This window comes from Bombina bombina, chromosome 6 (genome assembly GCF_027579735.1).
Source record: "Bombina bombina isolate aBomBom1 chromosome 6, aBomBom1.pri, whole genome shotgun sequence".
Classification (NCBI taxonomy): Eukaryota; Metazoa; Chordata; class Amphibia; order Anura; family Bombinatoridae; genus Bombina; species Bombina bombina.
This window is the reverse complement of record NC_069504.1, coordinates 863,147,851-863,166,228: the sequence shown is the minus strand read 5'-3', so window position 1 is coordinate 863,166,228 and position 18,378 is coordinate 863,147,851. Positions and strand designations below refer to the sequence as shown.

Genomic DNA, 18,378 nt, shown 5'->3' with positions numbered 1-18,378 from the left:
GACAATTAGGGACAGATATAAAACATGCAGTAAGAGACACTGTCCAAACAAGGCTGTGTGGATACTCTAAAAGGTATTCCACACAGCTTTGTTTGCACTAACAGAGATAAATACTAGTACAAACATTACTTTATAGAAACTAAACCTTTAGATTTATTTCAATATTTAAACAACTAATATAATTGTAATAAAATACAACTAGATATTATTTAACCCCTTAACGACCAAGGACGTACGCCATACGTCCTAAAAAAAAATACACTTAACGCCTGAGGACGTATGGCGTATGTCCTCGGTCTGGAAAGCAGCTGGAAGCGATCCTGCTTGCTTCCAGCTGCTTTCCGGTTATTGCAGTGATGCCTCGACATTGAGGCATCCTGCAATAACCCCCCTTGGCCATCCGATGCAGAGAAAGCCACTCTGTGGCCCTCTCTGCACCGGACATCGATGGCCGGTTTCGTTGGTGGGTGGGAGCCAGTCTGGGAGGCGGGTGGGCGGCCATAGATGGGCCGTATGATGTGGAGGGGGGCGGGATCGTGGGCGGGAACGCCGGGGGCGTGCACGGGTGCGCGGGTAAGGAGCGGATGGGAACCGCTACACTACAGAAAAATGATGTGAAAAAAGTGGCAGTGAGGGCCAAAAATATCTAAACTATATCGATCTAAGAGATCTGGGAGGGGGTGGGGGGGTTGGTCTTTTGGGTGGGCAAGCTACACTACAGAAAAATATTTAAAAAAAATAATAAAAACAAATGTTTTACTATAAACTGGGTACTGGCAGACAGCTGCCAGTACCAAAGATGGCTACTAATAAGTTAGAGGGGGATGGTTAAAGAGCTGTTGGGGGGGGTATCAGGGAGGTTGGGGGCTAAGGGGGGGATCCTCCAGAGCAGCATATGTAAATATGCCTTTTTTAAAAAAAAAAAAAAAATATCAAGGATAGCTTTTTTTTTTTTTTTAGTACTGGCAGACTTTTTGCCAGTACTTAACATGGCGGGGACAATTGTGGGGGAGGGAAGAGAGCTGTTTGGGAGGGATCAGGGGTGTAATGTGTCAGGTGGGAGGCTGATCTCTACACTAAAGCTAAAATTAACCCTGCAAGCTCCCTACATGCTACCTAATTAACCCCTTTACTGCTAGCCATAATACACGTGTGATGCGCAGCGGCATTTAGCGGCCTTCTAATTACCAAAAAGCAACGCCAAAGCCATGTATGTCTGCTATTTCTAAACAAAGGGGATCCCAGAGAAGCATTTACAACCATTTGTGCCATAATTGCACAAGCTGTTTGTAAATAATTTTAGTGAGAAACCTAAACTTTGTGAAAAAGCGAACAATTTTTTTTATTTGATCGCATTTGGCGGTGAAATGGTGGCATGCGATATACCAAAATGGGCCTAGATCAATACTTTGGGTTGTCTTCTACACTACACTAAAGCTAAAATTAACCCTACTAGCTCCCTACAAGCTCCCTAATTAACCCCTGCACTGCTGGACATAATACACGTGTGGTGCGCAGTGGCATTTAGAAGCCTTCTAATTACCAAAAAGCAATGCCAAAGCCATATAAGTCTGCTATTTCTGAAGAAAGGGGATCCCAGAGAAGCATTTACCACCATTTCTGCCATAATTGCACAAGCTGTTTGTAAATGATTTCAGTGAGAAACCTAAAATTGTGAAAAATTTAACTTTTTTTTTATTTAATCGCATTTGGCGGTGAAATGATGGCATGAAATATGCCAAAATGGGCCTAGATCAATACTTAGGGTTGACTACTACACTACAATAAAGCTAAAATTAATGCTACAAGCTCCCTGCATGCTCCCTAATTAACCCCTTCATTGCTGGGCATAATACACGTGTGGTGCACAGTGGCATTTAGCGGCCTTCTAATTACCAAAAAGCAACACCAAAGCCATATATCTCTGCTATTTATGAAAAAAGGGGATCCCAGAGAAGCATTTACAACCATTTGTGCCATAATTGCACAAGCTGTTTGTAAATAAATTCAGTGAGAAACCTAAAGTTTGTAACAAAATGTGTGAAAAAGTGAACAATTTTTTTTATTTGATCGCATTTGGTGGTGAAATGGTGGCATGAAATATACCAAAATGGGCCTAGATCAATACTTTGGGATGTCTTCTAAAAAAAATATATACATGTCAATGGATATTCAGGTATTCCTGGAAGATATCAGTGTTCCAATGTAACTAGCGCTAAGTTTGGAAAAAAAGTGGTTTGGAAATAGAAAAGTGCTACGTATTTATTGCCCTATAACTTGCAAAGAACATGTAAACATTGGGTATTTCTAAACTCAGGACAAAATTTGGAAACTATTTAGCATGGGTGTTTTTTGGTGGTTGTAGATGTGTAACAGATTTTGGGGGTCAACGTTAGAAAAAGTGTGTTTTTTTTTTTCCATTTTTTCCTCATATTTTATATATTTTTTTTATAGTAAATTATAAGATATGATGAAAATAATGGTATCTTTAGAAAGTCCATTTAATGGCGAGAAAAACGGTATTTAATATGTGTGTGTACAGTAAATGAGTAAGAGTACAATTACAGCTAAACACAACACCGCAGAAATTAGCCTTGGTCCCAAACGGTCAGAAAATGGAAAAGTGCTGTGGTCATTAAGGGGTTAAAGGCTACTCTTTGTTTTGAATAAGTCATATCTAGCATGTATTTACTTTAAAGGGATATAAAAGTGCAAAAAGAAAATGGTCTAATATAATAGAGTATTTTATCATTGCACTGTTGCTTGCATACAGCTCTAGTACTACTGGGAGCTAGCTGAGCATATCTGGTGAGGCAATGACACAAGACAAATGTGTACAGCCACCAATCATCAATTAGCTCCAAGTAGTGCATTGCTGCTGTTTGAGGATATGTACAAATCCTTTTCAACAAAACATACCAAGAGAACAAAGCAAATTTGATAACATAAGTTAATTTAAAAGTGTCTTAAATTTGTTTAGCTTTGACTTTTATATCCCTTTTGGGGATGATTTTTTTTTTGTTTTATCTTTGTCATTTGCAGTGTGGCAAGCAGCAGCAGAGACAATCCTATTCATATATGGGACGCCTTCTACGGAAACCTAAAAGCATCTTACAGACCTTACAACCATTTGGTAAGCCAGGGACATCTTACATTTGTAATTGTATTGCATACTATCAAATCATCAGGGCATGTGTTTGATGTGTAAGCTTTGTTTAAAGGGATAGTCTAGTCAAATTTTAACTTTCATGATTTAGATAGAGCATACAATTGTAAGCAGTTTTCTGACTTACTCCTATTATCAAATTTTCTTGGTATCTTTATTTGAAAAAGCAAGATTGTAAGCATAGGAGCCGGCCCATTTTTGGTTCGCACCTGGGTAAAGCTTTCTGATTGGTGTCTAAATGTAGCCACCAATCAGCAAATGCTACCCAAGTGCTGAACCTAAAATGTGCCGACTGCTATGCTTACATTAAAATAAAGATAGCAAGAGAACAAAGAAAAATTGATAATAGGAGTACATTAGAAAGTTGCTTAAAATTGCATGCTCTATCTGAATCACGAAAGTTTAATTTTGACTTGACTATTGCTTTAAAGGGATAGAAAGGTAAACATTGATATGTGCATTTCAGTTTTAAATAGAAGCATTTTTGCAATATACTTCCATTAAGCAAAAATACTTATAGTCAAAGGCATTACTGTTTTTTTCCGGGGAATATGCACATATGCTGTGAGGGTCTGTGCACCAGTATTCAAACACTATACCTTCTCAGGGAGTCATCAGTGACTTGTATAAAACAAACTAAGTCTTCACAGACACAATACACGCCACCGCCAGCTCTGAGCTTGAATAATGGTGCGAGGACCCTCAAAGCATTTTTGCTAATGGAAAAATATTGCACAAATGCTTCTATTTATAAATGAAATGCAGCCACGCACATTTAAATTTTGTCCTTTCTATTCCTTTAAGTGTGGTGCACTTAGAAACAATTATCTCCAGACACACCGTGGGCGCTTGTACAGAGGAAAAAACAGAACTTGATGTAAATCTTTATAATCTTTAGCAAATTCCCCTTTTAGAAAGAGAAACCGATATAGGGTAATACTGCAAATATTTTTTTAAAACATTTGTCAACTTTTATTGAAGTCTTTAACCGACAGTACATAGTTTTACATAACAAAGTATATAAAGAAAAACATGAGGCATAAATGCACAATGAGCAGAACACAATATTGAGAAGATGACTTTGCATATAAGATGAACATATTCATAAGGAACGGTTAAGAACTCCTAGATAGTCCGTATTAGTGTGTAAATGAAAGTGTCATGTGCTTGTAATCCCATAAGTCTCCGCGGGATGTAAGTTCCCATATATGACCTATAGTTAAAGGGACATGAAACCCAAATTTTTTCTTTTATGATTTAGAAAGAGCATGTGATTTTAAACAACTTTCTAATGTACTTCTATTATCTAATTAGCTTCATTCTCTTGATATTCTTTGCTGAAAAGCATATCTAGATATGCTCAGTAGCTGCTGATTGGTAGATGCGCATAGAATCCTCGTGATTTGCTCACACATGTGCATTGGTATTTCTTCAACAAAAGAATGAAGCAAATGCGATTAATAGAAGTCAATTGGAATGTTAATTAAAATTGTATTCTCTACCTGAATCAGGAAAGAAAATGTTTTGGTTTAGTGTCCCTTTAAGGCTAACCTTTATCTGTTAATTCTGCGTTACAGTAAATTCTTCCCATATTAGGCAAAGTGACAAATGGTCATCTGTTCTTTTTATTCTTGACAAAGGGATACTTTTCCAATTGATATCTTTCCAGTATCGTGAACTGGGTAGATTTAATTTTCTTCCAGTGTGATGGAAATATCCGTTCAAACACTGCAAATAATAAACTCTCTTACTAGAAGATGCTCAGAGGGTGCAATTGGTTGATAAAAGAGCTCCAGGGGAAAAGGCAAACGTGTTGGAGCATACAACAGCTTCCTCAGTGAACAATGTAATTGAGATGCAGTAAAGCTCTTCTCCATTCTAGTTCTGTTTGTCACCGAACATGACGGATATTAGGCCTCCTTTTGGGGCTGATCTGTAGCACCTTTAAGTAGGGAAATCACTAAAAACAAATGTGTCCCAATAGTAATACTTGATTACTGGAGGGGAGAAATGTTACTTTATAGGATTTCATTTAAATAAAGGGACTTTCCAGCCAAATTGGAATGCACACAAGTGGATTTGTTTTGAATAGACGCATTTCTCAATACACTTGAATTAGCAATGTTTTAGTACTGTTTTAATGAGAGGCTTGCCAGCAGTCACACAGAGCATATCTAGATATGCCCCGTAATTGTGTATTTTTCTTGTGTCTCAGGATGAGCTCACCGCTGCACACTCACTATGTTTCTCTCCAGATGGTTCAAAGTTATTCTGTGGTTTTGATAAAATAGTCAGAGTATTTGACACATCTCGACCAGGGAGAGACTGCCAGTGTCGCCCCACATTTCGTGAGTACCATCACTTTCTGCTCTTACAATTTGGTATTCTCTCTTTTTCCGTATTTTACTGTCTACAGCTCACATTCTCCAAATTCAAAGTCAATGACTCAGCACACAGCGGCCCCTTTGCCTGCTACTCAAGAGACCCACTCCAGTCTCTGAAACATCAATCCAAAGAAATCCAAAAGGAGTAGCAGCAAAAAAATAAGTGTTTATTGGGCACAACACAACATTAACAGCAACGTTTCGGTATTGCTACCTTATTCATGCTGTTGTGTTGTGCCCAATAAACACTTATTTTTTTGCTGCTACTCCTTTTGGATTTCTTACAGCTCACATTCTTGCAGGTTGGATTTGATTTAAATCGCTGGTTCGGAAGACTTTTTAAATCATGGTTTCTTACATAAAGACTCTATTTTGTTGGTTGTTATAATGTTAATAATTTACAACTAGATGAAGGTTTCAATTTTAAATCACTTTGTAGATTAATTTTTCCGTTATATTAGAAAATTAATTGGTTATATAGCATTAGAAATATATAGAACTATCTTCTATTTTAATAGGTTAATCATTCATTTTTAGATGACGTTTCTGTTGTACTTTATTGGAAGGAGAAAATGAATCATTACCATAATAATAATAATAATAATAATAAATAAATAGTATTATGTATCTAAAACTATATCATTATAGGTTTTACTTTTATGTTTACTGCTTGCCCCTCCCTCCTCATAATTAGCTCCTTGTGCAGATCTGTTCAAATCCAAACAATCTTCTATTCATTGAACTTCTTATCACTTCATTGAACGTAGCACTCAAAGGACCATTAAGTACAGCAGAACTGAGAAATGCATAAAAAAGGACAATGCAAATAACCAGGGAACTAAACCCCTGCAGATCACGAGTTGACATCAACACCAACCACACTCATAAGGGACATATTAGCAAAAGAGACCGGACATGCACTCTCTCACACTTACAACAGTAAATGTAAATGGATTGAATAGTCCAGAAAAGAGATCTATGGTCTTCAGAGACCTTTATAAAAATACAGGCGACATATTGCTAATACAGGAAACACACTTCAAGAGAGGCAAAGAACCAAGGCTATTATCACATAAATATAGAAACGTATTCTTAGCATCAGGGACGTCAAAAGCTGTAGTAGGCATATTATTCAAAAACTCAATACAATTCCAACCCACATATATAGAAAAAGATAAAAACGGAAGGTATATAATACTAGTGGGCCTATTATTTAACAGACCGGTCACCATAGCAAATGTGTACCTCCCAAATAAAGATCAGCATCATACATTCAAAACTATCTTTCACTCATTACTGATCCACACAAAAGGAACACTGTTCTTGGGAGGGGATTTTAACCTACCGTTAGACCCGCAAATGGATACCTTTACTGGATCCACAAGCACACCTACACGAGTAATCAAAGCTGTCAAGAGCCTTTTACACCAACTGAAACTACATGATGTATGGAGAGCCGTGAATGGACAAACTAGGGATTACACATTTTACTCAAACCCACATAGCACATTTACCAGGATAGATTATATACTAACAGACCAACTAGGGCTAGCTCTGATTATAGACTCAAAAATTCTGCCCACCACGTGGGCAGATCACGCACCTGTACAATGCGGGATAGAATGGCCAGACATCCCACAGAAAGCACATACCTGGAGACTGGATGAACACATGTTAGGGGACCCCCTAACCAAACAAGCCATAGACAGGACACTTGACAACTACTTCAGAGAGAATACAACAGTGGATACACCGGATGGGACGGTCTGGGAGGCACACAAGTGCGTAGTCAGAGGGGAACTTATAGCAAGAAAGGCAAGGGAAAATAAAGAGAACAGGCAATTCCTAAATTCCACACTGGCACAAATAGGGTATTGGGAGAAAGAACACAAATCAAATCCACGATCCTCAGACATACTAACATCCTTACAAAAAGCTAGACAATCATTAAGGAGTTACCTCACTAAGGAATACCAAAGAAAAGCTGCATACCTAAAACAAAAATATTTCAACGTCAGAGACAAGACTGGTACATCATTAGCAAAAGCCTTGAGAAGGAGGCAACTAAACACACATGTTCACTATATCAAAAACAAACAAGGAGCTACACATAAAGATAGCAAGAGTATTGCCGAGACATTCAGACAATATTATACATCACTATATAATATCCCAGAGGTAGCTACAACACAACATATTGAGGGCTTCCTAGCAGAGTTAAATCTCCCTAAGCTAGAGAAAGAGGAAACTGAGAAACTTGAGCTACCTATATCGGTAGATGAAATTAAAAAAGCCATAAAGTCTATGCTAAGTGGCAAAAGTCCGGGCCCAGATGGATTTGGAATGAAATACTATAAAACCTATCCTCATCATCTCATAGCGAGGATGTTCAATTCTCTCTTAAGCAATAACGGATTTACAGAAAATATGTTAGAGGCGCATATCACGGTACTGCCGAAACCAGGAAGGGAACCCAATACACCTGAGAATTTTCGCCCGATTTCTCTTCTGAACTCGGACGTTAAGATTTTCACTAAAGTTCTGGCCCATAGAATAAACCAGTTTTTACCTAAATTAATAAACACGGATCAGGCAGGTTTTATCCCAGGTAGAGAAGCCAAGGATAACACCCTTAAGGCCCTACAACTAATATCCTATGTTAAGCACAATAAAACACCAGCGGTCCTTATATCCACGGATGCGGAGAAAGCCTTCGATAGGGTAAATTGGCAATTCCTAAAAGCAGTAATGCATAAAATGAAATTTGGCGATAAATTTATTCAATACGTCTTCTCTCTATACACATGCCCCATGGCCCGGATCAAAGTGAATGGCATACTGTCAGACAAACTTCACATTAGAAATGGAACTAGGCAGGGATGCCCACTCTCGCCGGTCCTCTTTGCAATCTCAATAGAGGCACTAGCACAAACAATAAGAAATAACACACAAATCAAAGGTATACAAGTAGGGGACACAGAACACAAGCTCGCCCTATACGCTGATGATGTTCTCCTTACGCTAACAGAGATAGAGACCTCACTGCCAAAGACATTAGAAATATTCCAAAATTATGGAAAAGTATCCCATTTCTTAATTAATACTAACAAATCCGAAATGTTAAATCTAACATACGAGGAGGAAAAATTTCAACAATTGACACAAACTTGCCCCCTTAAAATACAAAGTGTGAAACTTAAATATCTAGGTATGTTTCTGGCAACAGACACCAAAACTGTATTCCAGGCTAATTATAAAACCCTTGAAAATGCTCTTATTACCGACCTTTCTAGCTGGAAGAGCAAGTCTATCTCGTGGATAGGAAGAATAAACGTGATAAAAATGAATGTTCTCCCTAGACTCCTGTATTTATTGCAAACAGCCCCTATCCATCTCCCACACCAATACCTATCTAAGATCCAATCATTAATGGAACAGTTCATATGGCAAGGAATTAGGCCAAGAATAGCTAAACAGACAATGTATATGCCCAAAGATTGCGGAGGCCTAGGGGTACCAAACATACATACTTACAAAACAGCGATTGCTTTACAAAATCTAGTGGAATGGTGCACAAATAACATATATAAGCAATGGGTACAAATTGATAGACATGTACTGGGGCTATGTAATGCTGGAATTGCGGCATGGCTCCCTGCTAAACAACTCCCGACAATCCTCAAACATTACCAGATACTGGAGGAATTTTTTCAGACATGGGATAGACTGGTAAATACCACCACATTCATATCTAATATTACCTCCCCGATGCAACCCATATGCAATAACGCCACACTCCCCTGGAATCAAAAAGACAAACAGGGAAACCCAGGAACGCACATCAAACACAGGGTCATCTCAATATTTCTCCAAGACGGGAAGATAGGCCCTCTGGAAACAACCTTAGATTCACATCCAGATATCACTGTAAACTGGTACTCCTACATGCAAATAGGACATTACATTCACACACACCCCAAAAAGCAATATCTAACAAGAAAGCCAACCCCTTTTGAGACACTATGCCTATCCGATAACACTCCTAGACATTTAATTTCTATAATATACAAACAACTATTGAAAGGAGAGACACAAAAACTACCAAACTACACTCGAACATGGGAGAGGGAATTGGGACTAGATATAACAGAGAAAGACTGGCAGAAAGCATTTAACGAAACTAAGAGATCGTCTGTCTCGGTAAGGGTACTGGAGACAAATTATAAATTCTTAACGAGATGGTACCTAACACCCAGCAGACTGAATAAAATATACAAGACAGCGAGCAGTAGGTGTTGGAGGGGCTGTGGGGAGGAGGGTACCCTGACACACATTTGGTGGAGCTGTAACAATATAGACACATTTTGGGTGGGGGTCCTTGGCCATATGTCAGACATAGTAGGAAAACGAGTGCCTAATGATCCACTAATCCTCCTATACCTGTCTCTCCCCAAGATCAGCAATAGTGTAGCCAGACTCCTCCTTATACTAATGATTAATAGCGCCAAATCCCTAATTCCCAAACACTGGAAATTAAACATAACACCGACAGTAGAGGACTGGAAAATGCAGGCAGAACATTACCTCAACCTCGAAAGATATCACCATTTACAGTCAGGCACAGTGGAAACACACGAACTCATGACACTTATGTGGAAACAATATTTCGCTCCAACATAACACACAGAAGCCCACCACAGATGCAATAGGTAGATAGTGTAAAATGCAGAGGTGATCTACCTAACCTTTCCATGAGGTTATAGCAGAAGGCAACGTAACTGGTCATCACTCTCTTGCTGGTTTCCTATTTTTAATGATTGCTAACCCACCCCACTGAAGCGTCAAAAAAGACTGTTTACGATTCAAGTTTGGACTCTTATATTAACCCTGGTTATTGAAATGCTGTATTTTCGCTACATATAGATAAAGTGCTGTCTGTTACAAATAAGAATGTAATTCAATAATGTGAGAAACAGAGTGCAATGGATCTAACGGAAAACCAGTGAAGTTAGAACATGTACACTTTACAGTATTTTTCTTTATGTTATAAGTTCACCTATTATGTTTGTATTACGATTTGCCATGATACTTCTTTTGAAACAAAAAAAAAAAAAAAAAAAGGACAATGCAGTAGCACTTTCAAATGAGTTTTTTTATGGTCAATTTCAAAGTTAATTCTATTTCCCTCACCCTATATCATGTGACAGCCATCACCCAATCACAAAACAAACACACACTTGCACATGCTCAGTAGGCGCTTAGTGCCTCAGAAAATGTGTTAAAGTAAATAAATAAAACAAAAAAATTGAATGCTCTCTCTGAATCTGAAAGTTTTTTTTTTTGTTTTAACTTTAGTGTCCCTTTAAGTGGTAAGGGGTTAAGTCTGTGTATATAGATTTTTCAGAGGAACAGTGGGATTAAGGAATTTTTCTCATCTCTGTATGTTTATTTCATACATTCAAACCAAGCACCTGTAATAATATAATCTAGATTGAAAATTTGTCCCAATATAATGTCCCAGAACCCTCTGGGAGAGCATGACACTGTGAATGGATTCATGGCATTAATTTACCAAAAAATGACCCATTGCAGCCATGAATATACAGCTTTATGCTACATAAACTAATTCTTATTTCAGGATGAATAACCTTTGGACTAATATGTGTCTTAAACAGAAAACTGATTTTCTTGCCTCTCTTCTCTCACTTTGCTTTCTTGCCTCTGCTTTTATTCTGCTTATCCTTTCTTGTTACCATTTACTTTTTATCTTTCCTTGTCTTTTTTTTCTATCTTTTTTTTTTTTTATTTTGCTTTTCTGCACCTGTCACTTTTCTATGCCCTGTTATCTCCTCTTACACCATCTGTCTATTTCCAGATAAAAAACAAGGTCAGGCTGGTATTATTTCTTGCATTGCGTTCAGCCCATCTCAAGATATTTATGCTTGTGGGTCCTACTCAAAATCCCTGGGACTATACTCCCTGCACGAGGGGGTTACTCTGGCAGTTCTGCAGGGGCACATTGGAGGTGTTACCCATGTGGTCTTCTCACCTGATGGGTCCTGTGTTTTCTCAGGTGGACGAAAAGTAAGTAAGTGAATAAGAGAGCTCTTGAAGCTGCTTTTGAATATAGCAAAACAATAACTGATCTGTCTTAATGTAGGACCCTGAGATACTTTGCTGGGACATCCGTCATCCTGGAAAGGTTTTGTGCTCTATGACTCGCAGTATCACCACCAACCAGCGAATCTATTTTGAGATGGATATGTAAGTGCTATGGTTGTATGTCTTCTCCCTTTATTCAGTAGATCTAATATAACTATCTTCTTTTCTTACATCAACTCATATTTGTTGTGACAGCCCTTAAAGCAGCATATGATTCTACACAATCGGGTCAATCGTAAGCCATCCAATTAGAAATAAGAAGAAACTTTAAAGGGACAGTATACACCAATTTTCATTTAAAGGGATAGGAAAGTCAAAATTAAATTTTCATGATTCCGATAGAGCATGTCATTTTAAGACACTTTTAAATACACTTCAATTTTCAAATGTGCTTCGTTCTCTTAGTATCCCTTGATAAAAAATGAATATGCACATACCATACACTAGTGGGAGCTGCTGCTAACTAGTGCCTGCACACATTTGTCTCTTGTGATTGGCTAAATAGATATTTTCAGCTTCCTGTCGGTAGTGCAATGCTGTCCCTTCAGCAATGGATAACAAGAGAATGAAGCAAATTTGATAATAGAATTAAATTGGAACGTTGTTTAAAATTGTATGTTCTATCTGAATTATAAAAGAAAATGTTGGGGTTTACTATCCCTTTTAACTGCATGTAATAGACACTACTACTGTATAAAGAATAATATGCACAGATACTGCAATACAAATCCAGTGTAAAACCTTTTAAAAACTTACTTAGAAGCTCCCAACTGTTGATGAGCTTAGCCTGGGACACCCACTGAAAGCTGAGAGCAGAACCTTCCCTGCGTAAGAAAAGACCCATTATACAAACAGAAGCAGTCTTGGGGCTTAGTTAGGATCCTGAAAATCAATGTTCTCTAAAAATAAGCAAAACTATACATTGTTACAAAAACACACCCAGATGGGCAATATAAATGGGTCATCTACAAAACATTATGCAAAGAAAAATCTAGTGTATAATGTCCCTTTAAATAAGCTGTTTAGTAGGAAATGGTTCCTCCTCCTGGCCTGTTTCTTCTCCTTACAGTTCCTGATGTTTCTTGGAGAAGGCGCCTACTAGTGGGTACATTCCTGTTCACTCATGCTGATGTCTGACCCTTATCTGTTTAGCTTATGTGCCTGCTGCTCCCACAGAGCTAAAGACCATTGCACACACTATACACAAGTTCTCCCCATCACTCTTTACTACCCTGTTATGTTTTGCCACATTGTGTAAGTATAGGACGGCTTTCTGCCACTAGTACTTCTGATGATAGGTTGCTTCTTAAAGGTGCATTCTAGTCAAAATTTAAACTTTTTTTCAGATGCAATTTTAAACAACTTTTCAATTTACTTTTATTATCAGATTTGCATCTTTTGGTATTCTTTGTTGAAAGCTAAAACTAGGTAGGCTCATATGCTAATTTCTAAGCCCTTGAAGGCAGCTTCTTAGCTCAGTGCATTTAGACAGTTTTTCACAGCTAGACCGCCCTAGTTCACGTGTGCCATAAAGATAGCATTGTGCTCACTTCTGTGGAGTTACCTAGGAGTCAGCACTGATTGGCTAAATTCAAGTCTGTCAAAAGAACTGAAATAATTGGGCAGTCTGCAGAGGCTTAGATACAAGTTAATCACAGAGGTTAAAGGGACACTAAACCCAAAAAATTTCTTTCATGATTTGGATAGAGCATATAATTTTAAGCAGCTTTCTAATTTACTTTTATTATCAATTTTTATTTGTTCTCTTGCTATCTTTATTTGAAAAAGCAGGAATGAAAGCTTTGGAGCTGGCCCATTTTAGGTTGAGAACCTGGGTTGCGCTTGTTGATTGGGTGGCTAAATGCAGGCACCAATTAGCAAGCCTTATCCAGGGTACTGAACAAAAAATAGGCCGGCTCCAAAGCTTTCATTCCTGCCTTTTCAAATAAAGATAGCAAGAGAACGAAGAAAATGTAATAGGAGTAAGTAAGAAAGTTGCTTAAAATTGCATGCTCTATTCGAATCATGAAAGAAAAAATGTGGGTTTACTATCCCTTTAAATATAAATATAATAGTGTTGGTTATGCAAAACTGGGGAATCGGTAATAAAGGGATTAAAAACAATTCTAGAGTAGACTGTCCCTTTTAAGGAACAACTTTTTTGGTTTCTGCTGCTCAGCTTCCTGTTCTATATAGAGGTTCCATGTACTTCACATCACCTGCCACTAGAGGGAGATCATCGCATTTCTAAGCATGTTTTTCCGGCCTTGCTTTTTCGTACAAGATATATGTTTTATACTCCCATGTTCTGCATTATATAAATGTTCTACCATATGACTCCGGTACATTAGTCTTTCACTGGGGCTCAGTCCACTCTGTTTGTTAGTGTGATAAGATGGAGACTTTCTTTTAGAGCTATGACAGACCCACAGTGGTTAATCTCTTATATAAGATTGCACTCTGCTTGGTCTCTATTAAAGTGTCAACGCGTTTTGGCTTCTGCCTTTTTCAAGATGTTGACTAATGTAGCGGAGTCATATGGTAGAAACCATGTGTATGGAAGTGAACCGTAATACACTTTACATGACACTTTCCCTTTGGCACACTTCATATCCAACTACAGTACTCAAATGTCAGGGGGAATCTGTGATATGGGTGATGGGGGAAACCAGACGTGGACTCCTTGCCCAGTGTGCTTGGAGGAATGTGGCTGCACCTCACTGACGAGGCCCATAGGAGGCCGAAACGATCGTCTGGGGTTGTCATGTTCCTTGTTCAGAGGAGAATTGCCTGGTATTTCGGGGCTGGACTGACCTTGCTTGGCGGGATCAGACTGATATACTTCGGGAGAGTTTTCTTCTGTGAAAAGCACACTGGTCTAGAAGAGGCTGCTTCCGGGTGGTAAATCGCCATAGAACAAGCCACTGAGCTGTTGTTCATTCCTGGTAGAGCGCTTCTCTCTTTGTATGGGAATCTGTGATATACTCAGTCTGCACTGTTAGGAGTGCTTGATGGTGGAAATGATTAACATCACTTCCTGTTATATATGTTATGATTACAATAGCCACATCAGGAAAAGCATTGCAATCCATGGAGTACCTTTTTTCCTATCTCCCAAGTACCCCACATAGGTACACATAAGACAGGTTGAGAAACTAGGATTTATTAGAAGTTGTGAGGGAAAAATGCTTTAATAGAATTACAAAATGCCAGGGATATGCTGCATTAGGCTGCCCTGAGAATGAATTAAGTTTACGCTTTAGAAGATTTGATGCACCTTCTGGTTCTTGTCTAATGGATAATGGTCTTTTATGCAATGTGTTTCTAATTCTATTGACTCATTAGTCTTGAATAAACTCTGCTTCAGGCATTTAACGGTTATTTCATATTTCTGCTCCTCAGTTCTGGACGTTACCTTGTAAGTGGTGGGACACAGGGACTGGTGACAATCTGGGACACTCTTTCGCCTCCTGGAGACGCACCCCTACAGTTTCAGGCTCAGAATGATTGTGTCAACGGAATTAGGTGAGTGGTTAACCTTGTCGTATACATTTATAGGATTTATGACTGCCCCTCCCCATTTTTAGTGCATTCGTAGCAAAGATTAGATGACTAATATGCAGATTTATTTTACGTTGTCCGTAATGCAATGGGTGCCATTTTGTTGTAACCTTGGTATTCGTCTCTACTGAGATCGACAAGGGACGGTTATATTTGGGCCACTACAGTGTGCAACCAATGGCTGTATGGAATCTGCACATCCACTTTTAATGGCAATTTGAAAGGCAGCAATTTTCAGAATTAAATTGCAGTAAAAGGAGACAAAATAAATACAAAGCATTTTATTTTACACCCTTTTTATGCGTTTTATATTACTCTTTTGTGATTCAGATAGAGTATACAATTTAAAAAAAGTTTCTAGTTTACTTTCATTATCAATTTAGCTTCATTCTCTTGTTGATCTTTGTTGAAGAGATATGTAGCTATGCACGTCTTGAGCACTACATGGCAGGAAATAGTGCTGCCATCTAGTGCTCTTGCTAATGTATAACATTGTTGCAAAACTGCTGCCATTTAGTGCGGCAGGTACATGCACACTCCTAAGCTTACCTGTCTGCTTTTCAACAAAAGATAACAAGAAAGTAAAGAAAATTTGATGACGTTAATTGGAACGTTGTTTAAAATGGTATGGTCTATCTGAATCACAAAATAAACATTTTGGGTTTTATGTCCCTTTAATGTCTCACTTTAATAGGCTCTGTTTCTCCCTATAGTCTGCACCCCTCATTTCCTCTTCTAGCGACTTCATCAGGACAAAGGAAGTTTCCAGAGATAGAGGACAGTGGCGACGAGTCTTTAGAAGTAAAGAAATCCTCTCGCGGGAACCCCGGAGAAAACTGCCTGCAATTGTGGTGGTGCGGTAGTAATGCAAAGTAGCAGAACTAAATACTGGAAGAATTATGCATAAGACCACAGAAAATGTTGTGAGCCGTGTAGTATTATGAAGTAACATTGTGGGCAGTGTAATACTTTGTAATATTATAACATGTTCTGTTACTTAAAGGGACATGCATCTCAATTTTGTTCTTTCATAATTGAGGTAGAGCATACGATTGTAAACATCTTTCTAATGTACTTCTATTATCTAATTTGCTTCATTTTTTTTTCGTATCCTTTGTTGGAGGAGCAGCAATGTGCTACTGGGAGTTGCTGAAAGCCAATGGCAAGATGGATATATCTGCAGCCACCAATTAGCAGTGTCTTAGTCTACCTAGGTATGCTTTTCACCAAGGGATACAAAGAAAACAAAAATTAGATAACAGAAATAAATTGGAAAGCTATTTAAAATGGCACGCTCTATCTAAATCATAAAAGAAAACATTTCAGGTCCCTTTAAGCTATCCAAATCACAAATGAATTTCATAATTTAGTATGAAATGATTTGATGATAATTTGTGCAACAAACATTTAAAACATTGTAATATTAGCTAATTGTAGCTTAACATTGGCTTACATTTTTAAGCAGGAGGTCAGTATAATCAGCCCATTAAATAGGTCCTGAGGAGAAAACTGATTACTTGATTAAACAACAGGATGCTAATGTGCCAAAATTGCCTTTACACAAGCAATGCAATAACATAAACACTTATAACTTGCACGACACGTACGTACATATATACATACAGTACGTACATATATACATACATACCATACATACATACAGTACATATATACATACAGTACATACGTACATACTTACATACATACATACAGTACATAGATATATACATATGTCCATACATATATACGTACGTACGTACATATATACATACAGTACGTACATATATACATACAGTACGTACATATATACATACAGTACGTACATATATACATACAGTACATACATATATACAGTACGTGTGTGTGTGTATATATATATATATATATATATATATATATATATATATAAAACACAAAGAAAAATACCTTTATTTTACATTTTGCAGTGTGTACATATAATATGTAAATATTAAGTTTCACTGTATAAACTTTTATACATTTTGTAATTCTGTATATATTTTATGTATATATTCTTGTAGCTCTATGCAGAAATATAAAGCATAACTGTTCTTTGTAGACTTGTCGTCATTATTTCTGATATCCTGTACACCTCTCGTTCATGCACCCACCCTTGAGGAACAGTAACAGATCTGTATTTATTGACAACTTTATATAGATCATTGATATCCCCCCCACACACACACACACACACAAGCACACACTGTTAAAGGGACATAAAAGTTAATGTGTAAAGCACGCTTTTAAAAGTACACTGAATTTTATATTAACCCCTTAACGACCAAGGAGGTACGCTACACGTCCTCAAAAAAAATACAGTTAATGACCGAGGACGTGTGGCGTACGTCCTTGGTCTGGAAAGCAGCTGGAAGCGATCCTGCTCGTTTCCAGCTGCTTTCCGGTTATTGCAGTGATGCCTCGATATCGAGGCATCCTGCAATAACCCCCCTTGGCCATCCGATGCAGAGAGAGCCACTCTGTGGCCCTCTCTGCACCGGACATCAGTGGCCGGTATCGTTGGTGGGTGGGAGCAACTCTGGGAGGCGGGTGGGCGGCCATCGATGTGCCGAGTGGAGGGGGGCAGGACAGACGGGAGCACGCGCGTGCACGGGGGGCGGTGGGTGGGCGGGCGCGTGCACGGGGCGGGAGCGGGAGGGAACCGCTACACTGCAGTAAAAAAAAGTTAATAAAAGTTTAAAAAAAAACATATTTAAAAAAATTCAATCATCATCTAAGGGTTCTGGAAGGGGTGGGGGTTGGTCTTGGGGGGGGGGGGGGGAAGCTACACTACAGAAAAGGGCAATAAAAAAAAAACATACTTTTTTTTACTAAACTGGGTACTGGCAGACAGCTGCCAGTACCCAAGATGGCACCCATTAAGGCAGAGGGGGAGGGTTAGAAAGCTGTTTGGTGGGGGATCAGTGAGGTTGGGGGCTAAGGGGGGATCCTACACAGCAGCATATTTAAATATGCTATATATAAAAAAAAAAAAAAGCCCACATATAGCTTTTATTTTAGTACTGGCAGAGTTTCTGCCAGTACTTAAGATGGCGGGGACAATTGTGGGGGAGGGAAGAGAGCTGTTTG

At 38.4% G+C, this 18,378-nt stretch overlaps 1 protein-coding gene across 1 annotated transcript in view; it reads left to right on the top strand.

The window, feature by feature from the left end:
- Nucleotides 1–17,026, top strand: part of WRAP53 (WD repeat containing antisense to TP53) — a 33,717-nt gene extending 16,691 nt beyond the window's left edge. The window contains exons 6-11 of the mRNA XM_053718313.1: nucleotides 3,043–3,133; nucleotides 5,382–5,514; nucleotides 11,426–11,634; nucleotides 11,711–11,814; nucleotides 15,115–15,237; nucleotides 15,987–17,026. Of these exons, the coding sequence (XP_053574288.1) occupies nucleotides 3,043–3,133; nucleotides 5,382–5,514; nucleotides 11,426–11,634; nucleotides 11,711–11,814; nucleotides 15,115–15,237; nucleotides 15,987–16,149 (823 nt within the window). The 3' untranslated portion in view covers nucleotides 16,150–17,026. The remainder of the gene's footprint in view (nucleotides 1–3,042; nucleotides 3,134–5,381; nucleotides 5,515–11,425; nucleotides 11,635–11,710; nucleotides 11,815–15,114; nucleotides 15,238–15,986) is intronic.
- The last annotated feature ends 1,352 nt before the right edge of the window (nucleotides 17,027–18,378 follow it).